This window comes from Lissotriton helveticus, chromosome 11, assembly GCF_964261635.1.
Source record: "Lissotriton helveticus chromosome 11, aLisHel1.1, whole genome shotgun sequence".
NCBI classification, from domain to species: Eukaryota; Metazoa; Chordata; class Amphibia; order Caudata; family Salamandridae; genus Lissotriton; species Lissotriton helveticus.
Genome location: NC_136072.1, coordinates 591,411,643 through 591,431,477, shown reverse-complemented (window position 1 = coordinate 591,431,477; position 19,835 = coordinate 591,411,643). Strand labels below are relative to the sequence as shown.

The 19,835-nt window shown below is 46.6% G+C and overlaps 1 protein-coding gene across 2 annotated transcripts in view; it reads right to left on the bottom strand.

Annotated features, from left to right (window-relative positions):
• PIWIL2 (piwi like RNA-mediated gene silencing 2) overlaps positions 1-19,835 on the bottom strand; it is a 1,947,029-nt gene that overhangs the window by 449,209 nt on the left and 1,477,985 nt on the right. For both annotated transcript variants that reach the window (XM_078666379.1, XM_078666380.1), the window contains one exon: positions 16,719-16,835. In XM_078666379.1, coding sequence (XP_078522505.1) covers positions 16,719-16,835 — 117 coding nt within the window. The remainder of the gene's footprint in view (positions 1-16,718; positions 16,836-19,835) is intronic.

Below are 19,835 nucleotides of genomic sequence, written 5' to 3'. Positions count from 1 at the left end.
ATCTTTTTGGGTTTTATGGACCTGTCCACAGCCTTTGATCTAGTTAATAGAACAAGGCTGTGGACCGTGCTGCTAAAGATGGGCCTTGATTGCTCACTGGTGTACTTCCTGGCAGAGTTGCACAGGGATTTGAACGCTTCCATCAGGATGACAACCGAGGGGAAATGCACAGCAAGTTTTAAGTCTAGTAGAGGGGTGCGCCAAGGCTGCATCCTAGCCCCAATGTTGTTCACGTTGTACGTGAACTCATTGGAGACAGACCTGATAGCAGCCACGCAGGATGTTCCGCGCATGGGGGGGGACGCCAATTCCGGTGCTCCTCTACGCCGACGATGCAGTTTTACTGGCAAGAACCCAAATCGGTCTACAGAGACTGCTTGACTCCTTCGGTAATTTTATGAATAGTCTTGACTTGTTGATTAATACCGGGATATCCCACATAATGTCACTGGGGAGTTCAAGAAACAATGTTAAGACTTTTTACTGTGGTACTGAGGTTATTAGTAGAGTAAAAGTATTCACTTACTTGGGAGTTTTATTTGATGATAGGTGTAGTTGGAACCCACAGCTTACCACAAAATCCAATGCCGTGAGAAGTTCTTCGGCTGCAGTATTGGGGTTCGCCATAAGATTAGGGGGGAAACAAACTGAGGCAATCCTGGCAATCTATAAAGCTAAGTCGGTTTCTATTGCAAGGTATGGAGCAGCAATTTGGGGATTCACTAATCCTGACCGCATACAAATTGAGGAGAATAAGTTTCTGCGGTCTCTTCTTGGTCTTCCATCATCTACAGCCACATATTCTATCCATCTGGAGCTGGGTTTGGGATACATTACAGATATAATTAAATTAGCACCTATCCTGCTCTGGATTAAGATCTGGCTGAAACCACAACTCTCCTTAAACCGAAAAATTATAAAGGATTGTCTTAATTTAGATTATGTCAGGGACATTCAGTGGCTGTCCTACATTAAGAGCCTGGCTGAGAAGCTTGGCCGTCCAGAGATTTTCTCTAGACCAGATTCTCTCTGCAAAGCCGATTTAGGTTGGGCCAAGACCAACTTTATTAGGCTCTGTGAAGCAGAGCGAGAGGCGGTTGAACTAAGTAAGCCCTCAGTAAGGGCCCATGTACTGGTTACTACGTCTTTGAGGTTGGCTCCTTATTTATCGATTGTGACAAACTGTTTCCACAGATGGCTACTTACGAAATTTCGATTCAATCAAATGTACATGGTACTATGGGATGTGAATGGGTGGGGTAGGCCGGAGGTCAATCCCCCCTGTAAATGTGACGATCTTTCTCCCCAGGATACGGTACATTTTTTGCTTTTTTGCAGGTTGTTTTCTGTGCCTCGGAAACGGTTCATTACACCATTATTGAAAAAGTTGAACTTTAATCAATATAAACCCGCCCTATTATTTCTTCAAATGATGGAATCTCCGGAAACTATGTATTGTGTAGCCAGTTTTTTGGCAGCTTCTGTAAGAATAAGGAGGACTGGTCTGGGGGGTACTGCTGTAGCTACTTCCTTTTAAAACAAACTCTTACATTTGGGAAATATGACCGTGTAGAATAAATGTAATAGGTACTCCATCTTGTGCTTTTTATAGAAATGTATTTTGTATATAAGTGTGTAATTTTAACTCTTTTTTAATTTTTTTAAATGTCAGCATTTTTGTATAGCATACTTTTATGATTTTAATTAATCGAATAAAGTGGATTTGACTTGACTTGACTTGACTACATATAACAAGCTTAGAAATACTCTGAGTTCTACTGAACCAGCTGTTGTAGTAGAAAGGGCCTAGCACACCCTGACTACAACTCTTAGCAAGGGATCAGTAGGAAAACCCATAGTGTAGGTAGGTGCATCACTTACACCTCATTAGAAAGCATGTCTACCCATGGAGAGTCTGCAGAGACTCCCCTAGTGGTTAGTGACCCTCCACAGGTCCTTTCCAGCTATGCAGCTCTCAGTTTCCAGGAGATGAGACAATTGTGTACCTCCAGGAAATTGAAACAGGGTTCTAACCCTACCACTCCTTTTCTGTTAGGTCTCTTAGAGACATATGATGCTAGAAAAGCTTCTCAGACAGATGGGAGCATGCAAGCCTTAGAAGGTACCCTTGGTGATCCTGACCTCCCTGAAACTGAAGAAGTGGAGGAGGAGGATGAAGAGGCTATTTCTGGGGATGAGGCAGACAAAGGTCCTGAGTTAGTCAGCAGACTTACTAGGGCCAACTTAGACCTACATATGGAAGGATCTGGGGGACCCCCAGTACTGACTCTAAGCAGGGCTAACTTTGGAGTTAGAAGAGATAGGTCTCATTCTAGGGACTCCAATAGATCTGTGCACTCTCATGCCTCTTCTCAGAGGAGAATGACTTCTCCCCAGAGGAGAATGACTTCCCCTCAGAGGAGAGAACATGAAGCAAGGATGAAACAGGCTAATCTGAGGATTCAGAGGGAAGAACTTGCTCTTGCCAAGGAGAAGCTTGCCTTTGCTAGAGAGCAACAGTTGAGTGGGGCAGTCCCCACTGGTGGCAGCAATATCCCTAAGGATAAAGACAGGAGTTTTGATACTAGACACCTGAGTAAAATAGTGCCCCCCCTTTAAACAAGGGGATGACATCCACAAATGGATGACTGCTTTGGAGAGGGCCGAGTCAGTGGGCAGCTATATTGTGGCTCTCCTTTGAAGGTAAAGGTAGAGATAAGCTCCTCACTACTAGAGCTGAGGATGCTAACAATTACCAAGTCCTGAAGAATACACTGATTGATGGGTTTGGCTTAACAACTGAACAGTACAGGTTGCTGTTCAGAGAAACCCAGAAAATTCAGTCTCAGGATTGGGCTGACTTTGTTGATTGTGTCACTAAGGCTTTTGAAGGCTGGTTACTGGGAAGTAAAGTTACTGATTACACAGGATTGTATAATCTAATTATGAAAGAACAAATCTTAAATAATTGTCAAAATCAGTTGTTGCATCAGCACCTTATTGACTCAGATCTGACCTCTCCCCAAGAATTGGGAAAGAAGGCAGACAGATGGGTCAGGACAAGGGTCAAGCAGCAGAACCAGAACCAGGGTGGTGGCCAAAAGAAAGCAGACCCCAAGGGTAATGAGAATAAGCAAAATGACCAGAAGTCTTCAACAGGGCCCCAACAATCTAAAGAGGGTGGGTCCCAGAATTCCCAGAATTCCCAAAAGAAGAAGAATAATGGTCAGAAGAAACCATGGTGCCAATACTGTAAAAGTAATACTCACTGGTTTAGTGAGTGCACCAAGAAAGGCCCAACTCCTACCACTACTGCCCCTAAGGCATCTGCACCCCCTAGTACAGTTAGTAGTGGTAGTAATCCTCCCAAGGCTATAGTGGGGTTAACCCTGGGAACTGAGGCGGGTTCTGACTTAGTCAGGACACCTACTCAGGCTGTTCTTGTTTGTACTGGGGACATGGATATGACCCCTACCATAAGTCCCAGTACTCTGGGCAAGTACAGGCAAACGCCTTTGATCAATGGAAAAATGGCTCAGGCCTACAGGGACACTCGTGCCAGTGTCACTATGGTGACACCAAACTTTGTGGACCCTGACCAGGTAATACTAGGTTCAGACTACCTGGTGACCAATGCTAACAATGCCACTACCTCCCATAGTATGGCACTTGTTAATTTCTCTTGGGGAGGGGTAAATGGCCTCAAAAGGGTTGTTGTTAGTTCAGACCTCCCAGTGGACTGTCTTTTGGGCAATGATTTGGAATCCTCCTTATGGTCAGATGTGGAGTATAGGACTCATGTGGAAATGTTAGGTTTATCAGCACATGTCCTTGCTGTGACTAGATCACAGGCCAAGAAATGCCCAGCTGAACTAGTGCTGGATCCTGGAAGAATGGACCAGACACTACCCAAGAGAAAGAGCAGTAGGGGTAAGGTTGACCCTTCCCCCCTGCCTCAGGTGGAGGATCAGCTCTCTCAGGAGACTGACCCCAAGACCCCAGAAGGAACTGTCCTAGAAGAGCTTGAGCCTGAACAGGTTGAGTTTCTTGGGACAGGGGGACCTTCCAGGGCAGACTTGAGGCAGGCACAGATAGACTGTTCCTCTCTTGAACCCCTCAGACAGCAGGCTGCTGCTGAGGCTGCAGGGAATGCTACAGGTGCCTATAAGGTATATTGGGACGATGGACTCCTATACTCTGAGGCAAGAGACCCCCAAGCCTGGTGCTACCAGGAGGCTGGTCATCCCCTTGTCTCTCAGAGGTTTCCTTCTCACCTTAGCCCATGAAATTCCCCTGGCAGGTCACTTAGGCCAGAACAAGACTTGTGACCGGCTTGCCCCACACTTTCACTGGCCTCATATGTCTGAGGACACTAAAGAGTTTTGTCGCTCCTGTGTCACCTTCCAAGCCAGTGGCAAATCAGGTGGCACAACAAAGGCCCCCCTTATACCACTACCTGTGGTGGGGGTTCCCTTTGAAAGAGTGGGAATTGACATTGTTGGACCAATGGACCCCCCCAACAGCATCAGGGCACAGATTTATACTGGTGGTAGTGGATCATGCCACCAGGTATCCAGAAGCTATTCCCCTTAGGACCACTACAGCTCCTGTTGTGGCCAGGGCCCTGGTTGGAGTTTTCTCCAGAGTGGGGTTTCCTAAGGAGGTTGTCTCTGACAGAGGTGCAAACTTCATGTCAGGATACTTGACTGCTATGTGGAAGGAGTGTGGTGTAAATTACAAATTTACCACACCCTATCACCCACAATGCAATGGGCTTGTTGAAAGATTCAACAGGACCCTCAAAGGGATGATAAAAGGGTTACCTGAAAAGCTTAGGCGAAGATGGGACATCCTTTTACCCTGCCTTCTGTTTGCTTACAGAGAGGTCCCACAGAAGGGGGTTGGTTACAGCCCTTTTGAGCTTTTGTTTGGACATCCTGTAAGAGGATCCCTATGTCTTGCGAAGGAAGGATAGGAGTTACCTCTCAAAAAGCCTAAACTTGACATAGTGGACTATGTACTTGGTCTCCGCTCCAGGATGGCAGAGTACATGGAGAAGGCATCTAAAAACCTGGAGGCCAGCCAAGAACTTCAAAAAGCTTGGCATGACCAAAAGGCTGTCCTAACTGTTTACCATGCAGGACAGAAGGTGTGGGTGTTGGAGCCAGTGGCCCCAGCAGCTCTCCAAGACAAATGGTCTGGACCCCACATCATCATTGAGCAAAAGGGAGAAGTCACCTACTTGGTGGACATGGGAACTCCCAGGAGCCCTCACAGAGTACTTCATGTGAATAGGCTCAAAGCATTTGTTGACAGGGAGGACATGGGCTTGCTCATGGCCACAGATGAGGGGCAGGAGGAAGAGAGTGGCCCTCTCCCAGACCTGCTCACTCAGAACCCTGATGATGGGTCAGTAGATGGTGTAGTCTTTTCTGAGAGCCTCTCTGAGCATCAACAAAAGGATTGTAAGCAAGTCCTTCAATCCTTCAGACAAATGTTTTCCCTGACCCCCAGTCAGACAAACTGGTGCACACATGAGGTGGACACTGGAGACAGTCTGCCTTTAAAGAGTAAAATCTACAGGCAACCTGACCATGTCAGGGACTGCATAAAAACTGAAGTACAAAAGATGTTGGAATTGGGAGTCATTGAACCCTCAGAGAGCCCTTGGGCTAGTCCTGTAGTTCTAGTGCCTAAACCTCACACCCAGGATGGTAAGAGAGAGATGAGGTTTTGCGTAGACTACAGGGGTCTCAATGCTGTCACTAAGACAGATGCCCATCCAATACCTAGGGCAGATGAACTGATAGACAAGTTGGCTTCTGCAACTTTCCTAAGTACATTTGACCGGACAGCTGGTTATTGGCAAATCAGGTTAGCTGAGGATGCCAAGGCCAAGACAGCATTTTCTACCCCAGGAGGACATCACCAATTTGTGGTGATGCCCTTTTGTTTGAAAAATGCACCTGCCACTTTTCAAAGGTTGGTGAACCAAGTTCACACTGGGTTGGATGACTTTTGTGCAGCATATCTAGATGATACTGCTGTCTTTAGCTCCACCTGGGAGGATCACCTGATCCACCTAAGGAAAGTTTTAGAGGCCCTGCAAAAGGCAGGCCTCACTATCAAGGCTACTAAGTGCCAGATAGGGCAGAGTCAAGTTGTATACTTGGGCCACCTTGTAGGTGGAGGCCAAGTTCAACCTCTGGAGAGCAAGATACAGGCCATAAAGGACTGGGCTCCTCCAACCACCCAGACACAGGTCAGAGCTTTCTTGGGCCTGTCTGGTTATTACAGGAAATTTGTCAGAAATTATGGAACCATTGTGACTCCACTTAATGACCTGACAAGTAAGAAATGCCAAAGAAAGTTCAGTGGACAGTTAGCTGTCAGAAGGCATTCGGTGACCTAAAGCAGGCCATGTGCACTGCACCTATTCTCAAGAGTCCAGACTACTCCAAACTTTTCTTTGTCCAATCAGATGCTTCTGAGTTGGGTGTGGGAGCTGTTCTATCTCAGCTGAATATTGAGGGTCATGACCAGCCCATTGCTTTTATAAGTAGAAGGCTGACCCCTAGAGAGAAACGTTGGTCAGCTATTGAGAGGGAGGCCTTTGCTGTGGTTTGGGCCCTGAAGAAGTTGAGGCCATACTTGTTTGGTACTCACTTCAAGATTCAGACCGACCATAAGCCCCTCTTATGGCTAAATCAAATGAAGGGTGAAAACCCCAAACTTCTTAGGTGGTCCATTTCCCTACAGGGGATGGACTTTACAGTGGAGCACCGCCCAGGGACTGACCATGGTAATGCAGATGGTCTCTCCAGGTACTTCCACTTAGAACCAGAAGACTCACCTGGTCAAGGTTAGTTTGATGTCCCTAAGTTTGGGGGGGGGGGGGGGGTTATGTAGGAGAGTGAGGTCTGCAATCCCATGGCCACCCCAGATTTTTGCTTTTTGCTTCACTGATTTACGACTTTCCCTGGCTGTGGGCCTGCTAATCAGACCCACTGCCTAGCTGTTCTCTCTCTAAATTACAACCATGTACCCTAGGTGCATTTACCAATTGGTACTGGGCCACCTTATCAGTCCCTGTACAGTATACCTTAGGTATCCAGGGCATAGGTGTACCCAGGGCCTACCAGGGGCTGCAGCATGTATTATGCCACCCCTGGCTGGCCATCCAAAACAGACACAACTGGCTGCCCGACAGCTGGAGCAAGGTGGTGTAATCACCCTTTGCTTTAGATATAGTTCCCTATATCTAAACCTAAAATGGACACATATATTCCTATCAGTCACTCCTATGGAAGGCCTTATCAGTGCTGAAGGCAGAGTGCTTGGAATTATGTGAGATGGTGCTCTGGCATGAGCTGAGCCCGTTTGAAGCTTGCGGAACCAAGTCCTAATAGCTGTTCCATGATAGCGCTATACCATATACTCTTAAGTGCATTATAATCCTCGCGGTTAAATGCTAACTTTGCTATAACATTATCAAAACATGTCGAGTAAGGTGTCATACAAATTGGAATACTACCCCCTCGCCAATTCTGGCGACGGGGGTAGCATTCCACCCTTCTAGAGGGACACGACATGTATGTAACTGTAAACCCCGGTTAAAGTTAAACATAGCCTAAGCATCACAAAATGGATGCTGCCACCACAGACACAAGTCTGACCTCCTGCTGCTGGGAGTCCTTCCAGCGAGGGAGGCCTGGACAAAGGGTTTCCTGCCTTGGGAGGTGCTAGCACCACCCCGACAGGATTTTGTGTATTGAGGTAGGGAGGGCTGAAAGGAATGAGACATGCCTGGGGCACACAAGGTGTCCCTGTGCATACCCCGTTTCAAACCAGTTGCTGGGGCACTCCAGCCCCAGCTCTGGCGCAAAACCGGACAAAGGATAGGGGGTGTAACCACCCCCCTTCCTGGTCCCACCCATGGGAGGGACCTACTCACAGCACAGCCCCCTTTAGCAGGATAAAGGTAGGAGATGGTCCCATTCCAAGTTAGATTATCCTGAACAACTTTACAAGAAGAAACTCTGGACTTCGACGTTCTGCTCCACAGAAGACTGAAGGAATCTCACTTGTGGGCAAGGAGTGTCCACCCCGCAACTGCAGGCACCATCAAGCGTCCTAGCGGTTCACTTGGTCGTCCTTCCTGCCGGAACCAGATTTCAGAGCTCGACGAGACCCGGACTCCCAGACCTCTCCCACCTCTACCCACATCTGCAGCACAGCTGAGACCTGTGGGTGCGACGAGACACTTAGGACCGGCCATCTTGGAGAAACTGCACTTCGCTTCCAGCACGACTTCAGAGGCATCCTCGAGTAAGTGCTTTGGGGATTGGGAAGCCCCAGCCCCGAGTAGCTCCTGCACCGAAGACCAGCCCTCCAGCATCCACGAGATCTGCGTGGGGCCCTTTTGCTTGGTTGCTGCTCGACGCGTTGTCTGGTCACTTGCCGGCTGGCTAGTGGCCTCCTAGACGACGATCCACGAAATCTACACCGCTGGTCTGGTTGCTCCAGACTGGCCCTGCTCCCTTCCAAAAGAGGAGCACCCCGGACCCTCCTGGTCCGCACCAGATGCCGTTTCCACTCACCGCGTTGGTTGCCTTTGCCAAGGCCTGTTGACTCCAAATCCGGATCCGACACCGCCGACAGTGAGAGCCTGCGTGGGACAGCTCGTGCCTCCATCCTGGTCGTCGAAGACACTCCCCTGGTCCACGTGGCTGCAGAGTCAAGCGTCCACTCTTCACATGATCGCGACGACAGCATCTGGTTCCTTCCTGGTTCCAAACCGGTCACTGGCTAGTGACTTTGAACACTGTCCCCTCTGCTTTCAGGTCCTCTTCTTCCTCGATCCACCCTTGGATCGCTCAGGACATTTTCCTCCTGGTCGCCTGCAGCATCTTTCTTCAAGGCTCCATTGATTTCAACGTGGAAACCCAACACACTTTCACACCTATGCACCCGCAGCCCGTGGGTGAGGTAACGAGAGCATTTCGGTGCTCATGGGTAGATTGACTCTCCTAGCGTCCAGGTATCCTGTCGTTTTAGTCGTAACTAGTAGGAACTGTCTTTTACTTACCTTTTCATAATTTGTTCTGCCCATTTACTTTGTTCCGCATCTGCCATAGGAGTGACTGATAGGAATATATGTGTCCATTTTGGGGTTAGATATAGGTATGCAATATCTACAGCAAAGAGTGATTACACCACCTTGCCCCAGCTGTCTTACCAGCCAGTTGTGTCTGTTTAGATGGCCAGCCAGGGGTGGCATAATACATGCTTCAGCCCCTGGTAGCCTTGGGTTCACCTATGCCCTGGGTACCTAAGGTACACTGTACAGGGGCTAAGGTGTCCCAATACCAATTGGTAAATGCACCTAAAGTACATGGATGTCAATTTAGAGAGAGAACAGCTAGGCTGTGGGTTTGATTAGCAGGCCCACAGCCAGGGAAAGTCGTAAACCAGTGAAGCAAAAAGCAAAAATCTGGGGTGACCATAGGATTGCAGACCCTACTCTCCTACAGTTAGTAATAAATATATTTATGTTGTTTATTTTCATAACAACCTGTGTGGTGTCCTTTCATTTGGTATTCAAGGGGTTATGTGTGGTAAAACAGCTGGCTTCACATGCCAAAAGAGTTTAGCCTAAGACTGCTCTGTCCATGCTACCATTAGGATAGCTGGTTACCCTTCACAGACGTCCTTCTTCCAGATTCCTGTGATTAAGGATTTTTGGGAAGGGTTGAAGAAGGTGTTCCCTCCTCTTCGGCTTTCTTCGCCTGCATGGGAACTGAATGTGGTGCTGTCCAGGCTGATGAAGGACCCTTTCGAGCCTATTCACAAGGCTTCACTGCAGCACCTGTCTTGGAAGGCGGCGTTCCTTGAGGCCATTACATCGGCCCGCAGGGTGAGTGAGATCCAGGCATTGTGTTGCCAAGAACCTTATACTGTATTTCATGCTGCTAAGGTTGTTATGCGTACTCACCCTAAGTTCCTTCCCAAGGTGATTTCTGATTTCCTTGTTAATCAGGTTATAACTTTACCGACTTTTTTCCAGCATCCTTCCACTCCAGCCGAACGATCTCTTCATTCCCTGGATGTCAGAAGGGTGTTGAAATTATATCTGGATAAAACCAAAGACATTCGCAGATCCGACCAATTGTTTGTCAACTATGGGTCGGTTAGGACTGGTCTGGCTACTTCGAAACAGTCCATCTCTAGGTGGATTGTGTCTTGTATCCAGCTTTTTTATCAGAAAGCAAATAAGACCTTAGGGGGTAAGCCTAAGGCTCATTCCACCAGGGGCAAAGCGGCTACAACAGCTTTGCTTCGTAACGTTTCCATTGCAGAGATCTGCAAGGCTGCCACTTGGAAGTCGGTCCATACCTTTGCTAAGCATTACTGTCTGGACTCTGATGCCAGAGCAGATGCTCAGGTTGGGCAGGCTTCATTGAGAAATCTGTTTGCACAGTAGTGGTGTTGCCTTATTTTTCTCCACCGCCAGGTTGTTTTTTGGATGGGCTTGTCATTCTATTCACTAGATTAGGACTATACACAGAGATCCCCTACTACAGAAGGAATAGTTTCTTACCTGTAACTCCAGTTCTGTAGTAGGGGTATCTCTGTTATAGTCATAAGCGCCCGCCCTCCTCCCCGGTGGAGAAAAGGATAAAATTATGAATGCTACAGGTCTAGCTGTATACACCTCCAAAAAGAACTGAAAGTGGAGGGAGTTGCTGTGCATTCTGGAATACCAGGAGAGTTCTGGAAAGTTTCCTTAAAGGCACGGTATCCCTTTTTAAGCCACATAATGGCAGTCTATGGGGGGCTTGTCTGTCCTGTCCTTCCTCTCTATCATTCCAAGGAGTTGGTGAAGGGGGGGAAGTGTTTTCCATGGTGAAACCTGGCAGACAGGTTTAAATGTGATATTGGTGGAATATCCTTTGCATTTCTAGTTGAAGCACTGGACAGAGTAGCCTTGCATGTATAGGCTGCATTCTTTGTCTTTAATTCTCTCTTAAGTGTCTATGCAGGACTGCAAAGAAGACAGCTTAAGAGATTATTTTTGATTGCTCCGGGGTCCTTGCACATGAGCGGGACTATTCACTAGATTATGACTATACACAGAGATCCCCTACTACAGAACCTCATGGTAAAAGCTAACTTTAAAACAGCTGCTTAGAAACAGGTCATGTTTGGTGTCAAACACCTTGGAATCATACCTCCACACCAGTAACTGGTGTGGGAGGTTTGATTCCACCCTTCTAGTACCACTACTGTGGGTCACCGGTATCCCCTGTACCAGCATTCACGACCTGGGCAGCACAAAATGGATGCTGCCAGCCACAGACACGATTCTTCTCTCCTGCTGTTGAGCCAAGCTCGAGGAGAGGAAGGTATGACAATAGGCAGCCTGTCACAGGGAAGTGTGACTACCTCGTAGACAGGCTTTAGTGCATTGGGGCTGGGTGGGTGCACTCTGAGTGCCAGAAAGTCTGCACTGGGGGCGCTTTGGTGTCCCTGTGCATAGTCCAGCTGAAACCAGTTCTGGGAGCCATTGACTCCTGCTGTGGCGCAAACTGGACGAAGGACATGGGTGTGGCCAACCCTCTGTCCTGCCCCTCCCCTAGGAGGTTCCACAGAATCCTTCCAACCCCTTCCTATGGGTATACAGTGGGTTACCTGACTACAGGACTTTAGATTTTACCTGGACATGATTCTGCTAAGAAGAAACCAAGTACTTCGACTTCCTGCAAGACGATGGACGACTGAGGAATCTCCCTTGGAGTTAAGGCGTTCGTCTTCTGCAAAAGCAGGTATCAGACCGGTTTGCTTCTCCCAAGCTCCTGAGGACTTCAAAGACTTCAGAAACACAGGAGGTGGGTTTCTGAAGGTCCCTGAGGTCGATCTGCCCTCTCAGCGATTCTGAGATCAGTATCGCTCGTGGAGACCGTGGAACCAGAAACCCCTGTGAACCGCGTACATTTGCAGTTGTATATAATTGTTGACGATTCCCGAGCTTGTGCATGGTACTCTGTGTAGTCCTGACACCGAGCAGTATTAGCACTGAAGGTTTCCGGCCTCCACTCACCGAGTGTTCTGTGGGCTGGTAAATTGCAAACTTGCTCGAGGTCTCCTCACGATCCCTGGTCTGTTGGCCTGTGAGTCCTGGCGACTGTCAACTTGTTTGTTTTTGGGCTTACCTGGTTGCTCCAGACATGCCCTGACTCTCCACTGCTTGGAGATTCCCCTGGACCTTGCTCTTCCACACCGTTACTTGTTTTCCCTGACCGAGTGGGTTGCATTTGCCAAGGCTTGCTGGTGCTCCAGCCGGACATCGACCCCTCAGCACTGGACATCCTTTGTGGGACAGCTCACCTCCAGATCCTGGTCATCCTCGACGTCTCCTGGTCAACGTGGCTGCAGAGTCAAGCAACCCTTCTTCACACCTGAAGCATATGACATTGGTGGGCATTTGACTACCGAGCCCCTGGTCACCTGAGGTGACCCAGACTCGGTCCCCTCTGCTTTCAGGTTCTTCTCCTCTTGAATCCAGGCTTGGTTTCCACAGGACACTCTTCGCCCTCCTGGCAGCAGTACTTCTTTGCAACTCTCCATTGAAAACGACGAAGGTTTCCAACACCACTTGACCCCTATGCACCCGGCTTCTCTGGGATAGGTAACACAGGTACCTCGGTACTCACTGGTGGGTTGGCCTTAGAACCTCCTATGTTCCAAAGGGTTTCCACGACGTCCTCATAGAAGTGTCCTTAACTTGTAACTTTACAACTGCGACCTTCCCATAGAGTTTTACGGAGCACGCAGTTGTGTTTCCTCACTGCACCTGTCCTCCGTGGGCTCCCTGTGTCATTCCTCCGGATGGGGCCTTGGGGTACCAGCAATTCTACGTGCTCTAGGCACTGTGTCTAGTCAAGTCGTTATGGTTATACCATTGTTTTAGTATATAGTTCAGTCTCCAACTGGAGCCCGCTGTATAATTGGCTATTTACAAATGCTCTATTGATTCAGCATTGTGTACGTTGTGCCCTAGTCTCTCACAGAGACTAGTAGAGTGTTATATTAAACTACTGTGTGGTTCTCCTTTCATTTAGTCATGTAGGAGGTGATATTCTGGTAAAGCAAGCTGCTTTACATTCCTTCAAGATCAAGCCTGAAGGCTGCTCTCCACAGCTACCACTAGGATAGCTTTCTAAAGATTATATTTGACCTCATACATCATAATGGTCGTGTGGCCTGGTAGAGTGTGCCCACTTTAATTAGTGGACAGCATATACCATACCACCTTCTCACAGGGGGTGGGGGTTGGAGGGGGGCTTTCTTCATGTTTCTTAGTTTCTCATCTTTTCATCACAGCAGTCCTTTTGGAGGACTACATAACAATAACTATAGCACATGTTCAATCTTTGTATGTCGTATATTTGAACTGAAAACGGATATAAGAAATTTAAACATAAAAATACACACATTTTGGTTTTGAAAACACACTTTTCAATTTTGGAATATATATATAATAATTGAACCAGGCATCAACCTTCTGTGGCTACAGAAGGTTGATGTGGAGCCAGCCCTCCACTGGAGACCAGAAACTGATGACCTTCACCTCCCTGGATCTCCCCATCCTCCAAACCTCCCCCCCCTACAATCACCTTTGAGTTGAGAAGGAAAGATTGGTCTTCCACAGGACAGAGTGTGACTGGGTTGTCTCCACCGAAACCAGGAAAGTGTCTGAAAGGTGGCCTTGACACTGGGACCACTGGGATTAAAAGTTTTCACTGCAGGGCTTGCATGCACCACTTAGATTATTGGGAAGGAGAATGCATGAGCATAAAAGGCCAAGAAGCTTCACAGCCACCCTCACCAGGATTCAGGAACGAGTCTGAAACATCAGAATCACAGCCCAAATGCTACAAACTTGTTGCTGAGAAGGAAAGTCCTTGAACTTCACTGTGTGCAGAATCGTCCAGATTAATGGAAGCCTCTGTGTTAGAATGAAGTGGAACTCACTCTTTTATGGTAAACCCTAATGATGTTAGGAGTTCTGCTGTCATTCTGAGGTGGCTTGCGATGGACTGTGGCAAGCCTGCCTTGAGTAGTCACTCATTAAGCATACATCAACTCTAGACCTCGAAAGATAGGAAGCAATCACTGCCATGTTTTTTGTGAATACCAGAGGGGTGCTAATGAAGCAGAACATGGCTAACTAGAAATGCTTCTGGCAAACCAGGAATTGCAAGTAGAGCTTGTGGAACTATAGGAAGGGTATATGAACATAAGTGTTCTCTAATTCCAAGGATGTCATCTAGTTTCACTGGTCTACAGCCGAAAGAAACTGAACCAATGTGAGCATTTACAATTTGTCCTTCCACAGGAAAGCCGTCAGAGGTAGGGATCCAAGATATCCCTGTGGCCTCTGTCCTTCTTTAGGAAGAAGAAGTAGCAGGAATAACAACCCTCACTTTTCTGAGAGTCCAGTACCCTCTCTATGGCATCTTTGGAGAGTAACAAGAGTACCTTCAGAAGAAGAATGGCCAGATGCTCTTCCAAAATGTGTTCTAGTGTTGGAGGGATATTAGGCTAAGAGGAGAGCAAAGGTAGGGCATAGCCTCTTTGAACAACTGGCAAAACCCATGTGTCAAACGGGATAGATTGCCTACTCAGGAGGAGAAGCTGGATCCAACTCAACTCAATTTTAATGATTTAGTCCATACCTGGACACAATTTGTTAGTTTAACATACATGCAGTAAAACAAATTATTGTGCAAATATAGAAAAGTGCAATAGTGCAATAAAATACTATGTTAAACTATTAAACTTTAAAAAAAAAAATGTAATACACAGTAACACAATCTTTCATTTGTGGGAGTTAGAACCAAAGATAGAATGTCACTACCTTTGGACACATTACAACTTGAAAACAAGGCTCTAAATTGTGTGCATGATACTGTCTAAGACAGGGGCATGTAAAAGGAATAGGCTTCAAATCTTGAATTCCATTGTTACAAAGTGGACATCGAGGTTGATCACTGGGAACCACTCAAAACTACTACTTCCGCCATAATTGGTGACCTATCTGCTCTAAGTAAAAACATAGTCCTTTTAATGCGATGCTGAGAGTCCATTGGTAAGTGTGCTTGCTTCTTCCACCTGTATGGTTGTAGTCAGTATGATGTTACAACTTTTCAAAGTAGTGGAATGTAATTTAGTCAATTAAAAATAGTGGGAATTAATCTTTCTAGTGCAAGCTTCAAGTGGATATATTTCCGAGTATTTTAAATAATTAAGTGGAATTTCCAAAGCGGATAGTGCTTCAAACGAATTATCTTAAAAACACTTGAACTGTTAATATCCGCAAAATCCTTTAAATTCCATCTTAAAGAAACTGCTTTAGAATGCTAAATATTAGGTCCCCGTCGAACTACAGCAGCACAAACAAAAAAAAGTATTTGAGATTCTAAGTTCTAAACGCAAAGTTTGAATTAGTATATTGGATGCAACATTAAAAGATAAAGGACACATTTTTCCTTCTATTTTCTGTTCTAAGGGCCAATATTTGTAAGGATCACATTCTATGCCGTAGGACAGAGCTGGTGGATGTGTGGCCTTATCAATTTTATCAGATGTTTGAGTTGACTTTTACCAACAGATTTATAGAATGTATTGATGGCTCCACTAAGTGCATAGGTTTTCTAGCCATTATATAATTTAGTATCTAGATCATGTGAAAACATTCTGCCAAACTAAGGATACATTTTATCATTAGTCATAAAGAGTACTCCCGATTTCCAACAAAACACTAGTGAAAGCTGGACCCTGCTACCCATGGTTGGGCATGTGTGGCAGAGGCAAATAAAAAATCTGTTTGTGTTTGTAGCAGGGGAAGCGGAATTATAGGACTGATAACTCTGCTAGCCTGCATGCTGTCTTACAGTTCTGTGTCTGAGACCTCAAAAGGGCTGGGCTGTCTCCAGCATTATTGCTGGGAAGGCTGCCAGCTCTCTTAAATAGCCCCTACATTTCCTGAACTGGTGCGAAGCAGTCTCTGTAACTCGATTTTCCTTAAAGCGTTCGAAAGTGCAGCCTGCCTTCTCTACAAGTTTGAAAGAACCATTAAATGGTATATCCATTAGAGAACATAGTTACGCCCCATCCACTGGCCATCAGACTATATGTGAAGGCATCATTAAATGGGAAGAAGGGATCAGATGCTGCTAGTCAAGGCTGCAGAATTTCTCTCGAAACATTTATTTTAGTCTCAAAGGAGGGCAGTTATAAATCTAGCATCTCTGCTGTCTCCGAACCACCACTGCCAATGAGGCACTTTCTTCCATAGATGAGCCATGTGACGAATGAAGCTCTATCTCAAGGGGGGTAACAAGCCCACTGACATTCTGTAAATGAAAGTAAAGGCATTATCGTGTAAACAAGAGGGGAGCATTACTCTGTTAATATGATAGACCATGCAATCAAAAGGTGAAATACAATGCAGATTACCAACCCCAAACTGGACCTCTCGGGTCAAATCAATAAACAGAACCTTGAGATTCAGACTCAACACAAACAGTTATAGCACAAAGCAAAAGGCCATACTTGCATCCTTTTCTCCAGATACAATACACATGAAAGACACAATGGTCAAACTTCTGTATTTAACTTACTATACCCTCTGTGAAGCAACCTTTCTGACTTACCAGAGGAATGTCCACCCCCCAGAGCTCACCCCCCAGCTTGCAATTTATCTGCAAGAGGATCTTCTGGGCAATACTTCTCAGTTTGTTGGGTTGTGAAATGGTCCTGGCATTAATTACCTGGAAAAATATTAAGGTTGACATCATGTAAAAAGATCATAAACTTCCAGAAACACAAAATAATATTACATTGAGACAGCTGTGTAGCAACAGAGTACAACTGAATTCCCGACCAGCTAAACCCAACCTGATGTATCTATTCTGTACAATGACATTCAGCTGTGACACAAGTGTAGAAGCAGATTTTAACTGTAGCAAGATAAGAAATTCAAGATACAATTCAACATATTTGCTTCTGTACAGATGTAAAAACACTCGATGTAAAATTAACGACTTGAAGAACATCTTGATACAATCAATAATACATCCCCTCTTCCATGCAGTCTAAGTGTTTTTCAGATCTTTTACTGGTGTGGCAGGGATGTCATCTCAGAAGTCTGGCTTCAAGCCATGCTACGTCCGCTGCTGCCTGATGTCGGTACAAACACGCATTTTGTATGCCTTTGGTGCCTCAAGGGCAACCACGATTCAAAGGCCTGCTCTGATTACCGAGACAGGAACACAAAGGCCTGAGAGAGCTTTCACCCAAGCTCCAGGTGGCTCGATATGCAATGCTGCTGACAATCTTGATGCCGGTCAAGACAAAGGTCCCAGGATCAGTCGTGGTGTTCAAAATCTTTGTCGCACGGGCCACTTCGGTAAGTCTCATCGTAAGAAAAAGAGAATGAATTCTAAGAGGTCTTCGACTTGTCATCTGTCAGCCAACAGGATGAGGGAGCATCGACATTCGAGGCCTGGATCCGCAGTTGAACCAGCACCTGGGTTGGCTCCGCGCTTCTCTGAGTTTATTGGGATTCGGTGTGACCCCCCTCAACTTCACCAGCTTTATGGGGCAATGAGCCTCAAATTTGAATGGCCTGGTACTGCTGGCATGCCTTCGGGTCCCATGAGTTTGGGAGGGGCACCCACTGGAGCCATGCTGATCACTCCGGCAACAGCATCAGTTGAGGTCTTTAGATCAACAGATTGATCTGGACCGGTATCATTTGTGCCACTTATGCCATCTTCGAATACTTAAAGGGGCTCTGGCAACTGCAGGAGCAGTGACAGTCCTAAGGGTGGGAGCCTCAGGATACCTGGTGGCATGTTCCACTACAAATAGTACAAACCTATTGCCTGAAGCCGTTTGAGGGTCCAGGGGTCCAAAGATGTCAACCTGTACCCTTTCCAAGGGGACCCAACCACTGGTAGTGGAATTAAGGGGGTTTGGTTTGTCACATGTCTTGGCACAGTATTAACAGGTAACACAGGAGTTACAGAACGCCTTTACTTTCTTGGACAGGTTTGGCCAGCAGAAGTGGGCAACCAACCTACTCCAAGTTTTAGTTTGGCCAATATACCCAGGTACGGTGATGTCAGGGGCCAAAGTGAGAAGAAATACTCTGTACATCTGAGGCACTACCACCCACCTAGGAGCTCTCCTGTGCAAGGCTCAAGTTCCTGAGGCTCAGTTTCATCAAGGGCTGACAGGTCTTCTCTCTGAGGAGAGGGGGGCTGGGCCTGTGTCTTTTCAGAAGTTGGTATCCCAGCCTTCTTTCCTTTTCTCTTGGAGGTTTGGACCCTTCTTCCAGGCTCCAATACCTTTTTTTTCCACACTGGGCTCTGCTCGTTTCTCTTGATTTTACACACACCTATTCAGGTAGTTCCAGCATGGCTGCATGGGTATTCATCTCTACCTGAGCCCATGCTCTGGTATGGCAGAGGACATGCCACCTTCTTTTGGCTAGTAACCCCTCCCTACTACAAGGACACCATAGCAATGGGATGCACCCAATGGGGATATCAGTTTCTCAGTCATCATAGTGACACTTGCATCTGGACCCCTCAGTGCTTCTACTTCAACCCCATTATAGAGTGGCTTTTGTCTTTATCTCTCGAGATTACTGGGCTAGACAGCTAGGGTAGCCATACTCACCCCCACCCTCTTAGACTAAAATAGCTTCAGTGTGTTCTCTGACCTGGTTAGGGCACACCAAGAATCCCATCTGGAGACTAGAAACTCCTGTGGGTGCTAGCATAGTGGTAACTCTTTTAGGACATATAGAGCCCCCAGTTTGATGACCATTCTGTTTACATAGATGGCACCAAGCCATCTTGGGATCCCATGTTTTACCCTGGTACCCACCACCCTTGGATTGGTAAGAATCTCTGAAGCAGTAACCCCTATCTTTGTCACTTTTACCCTGGGTCTTTCAGGACACCCTTGCTCAGACCTAATGGTCAGCCTTCTTCCCCAACTACAGAGGAGAGACTAACCCTACGTTTATGAGGTAATGATTCATTTTTTTCATCAGTGCAATAACTTAACAGATGCTCCAACATTATCAAATTATAAGAGCCCACCCTAATCTTGCACCGTACTGCACTTCAACCAGCCACCTAGTATTTTCAGTGAAGAGTCAACAAAATCTACACAGGACAGACTCAAGGTTTTTTGAGTCTCCCTGAATTTGATCCTGTAATCTTCAGTGGTTTCAAAGCCCTCAATCGAATTATCCTTCATGAAGCCATATGAATCAGCTTCTTCCTTATGAAGTATCAGGAGTCTATCCCTGCACTTTCGTGATAACTCCCACAGTAGAGAGCCCCAGTATCTTTGGAGTAACGGTCTCATTTTACAAGCCCTCTGAAAGGCTGCAAACCACATTGTAATGTCATCACCCTTAACATATTTGGGGACAATCAATCATGGCTTCTAGACCAATCTCCGCCTTCTCTCTCTATAGCCAAGATTTTGGTTTCAAGGGCAGCTCTTTTGACTAATCTTGCATAATATATATCGAAGTCATCTACCTCTTCTATGTGCCTTGAGTCGCCTGACCTACGCCCAGAAGGGGAAGCCACTCTAGGTACATCTTTAGGATAGAGGTTTCTATTTTGTTCCTCATCCATGCTGGTGAGGATGTGGCTACCCCTTTGAGTACTGACTAAAGTCTCATGGTAACTGTCCACCCCATCTTCAAGGACGTCAGGATTGCTTGTCAACTGAGCAGCATCAAA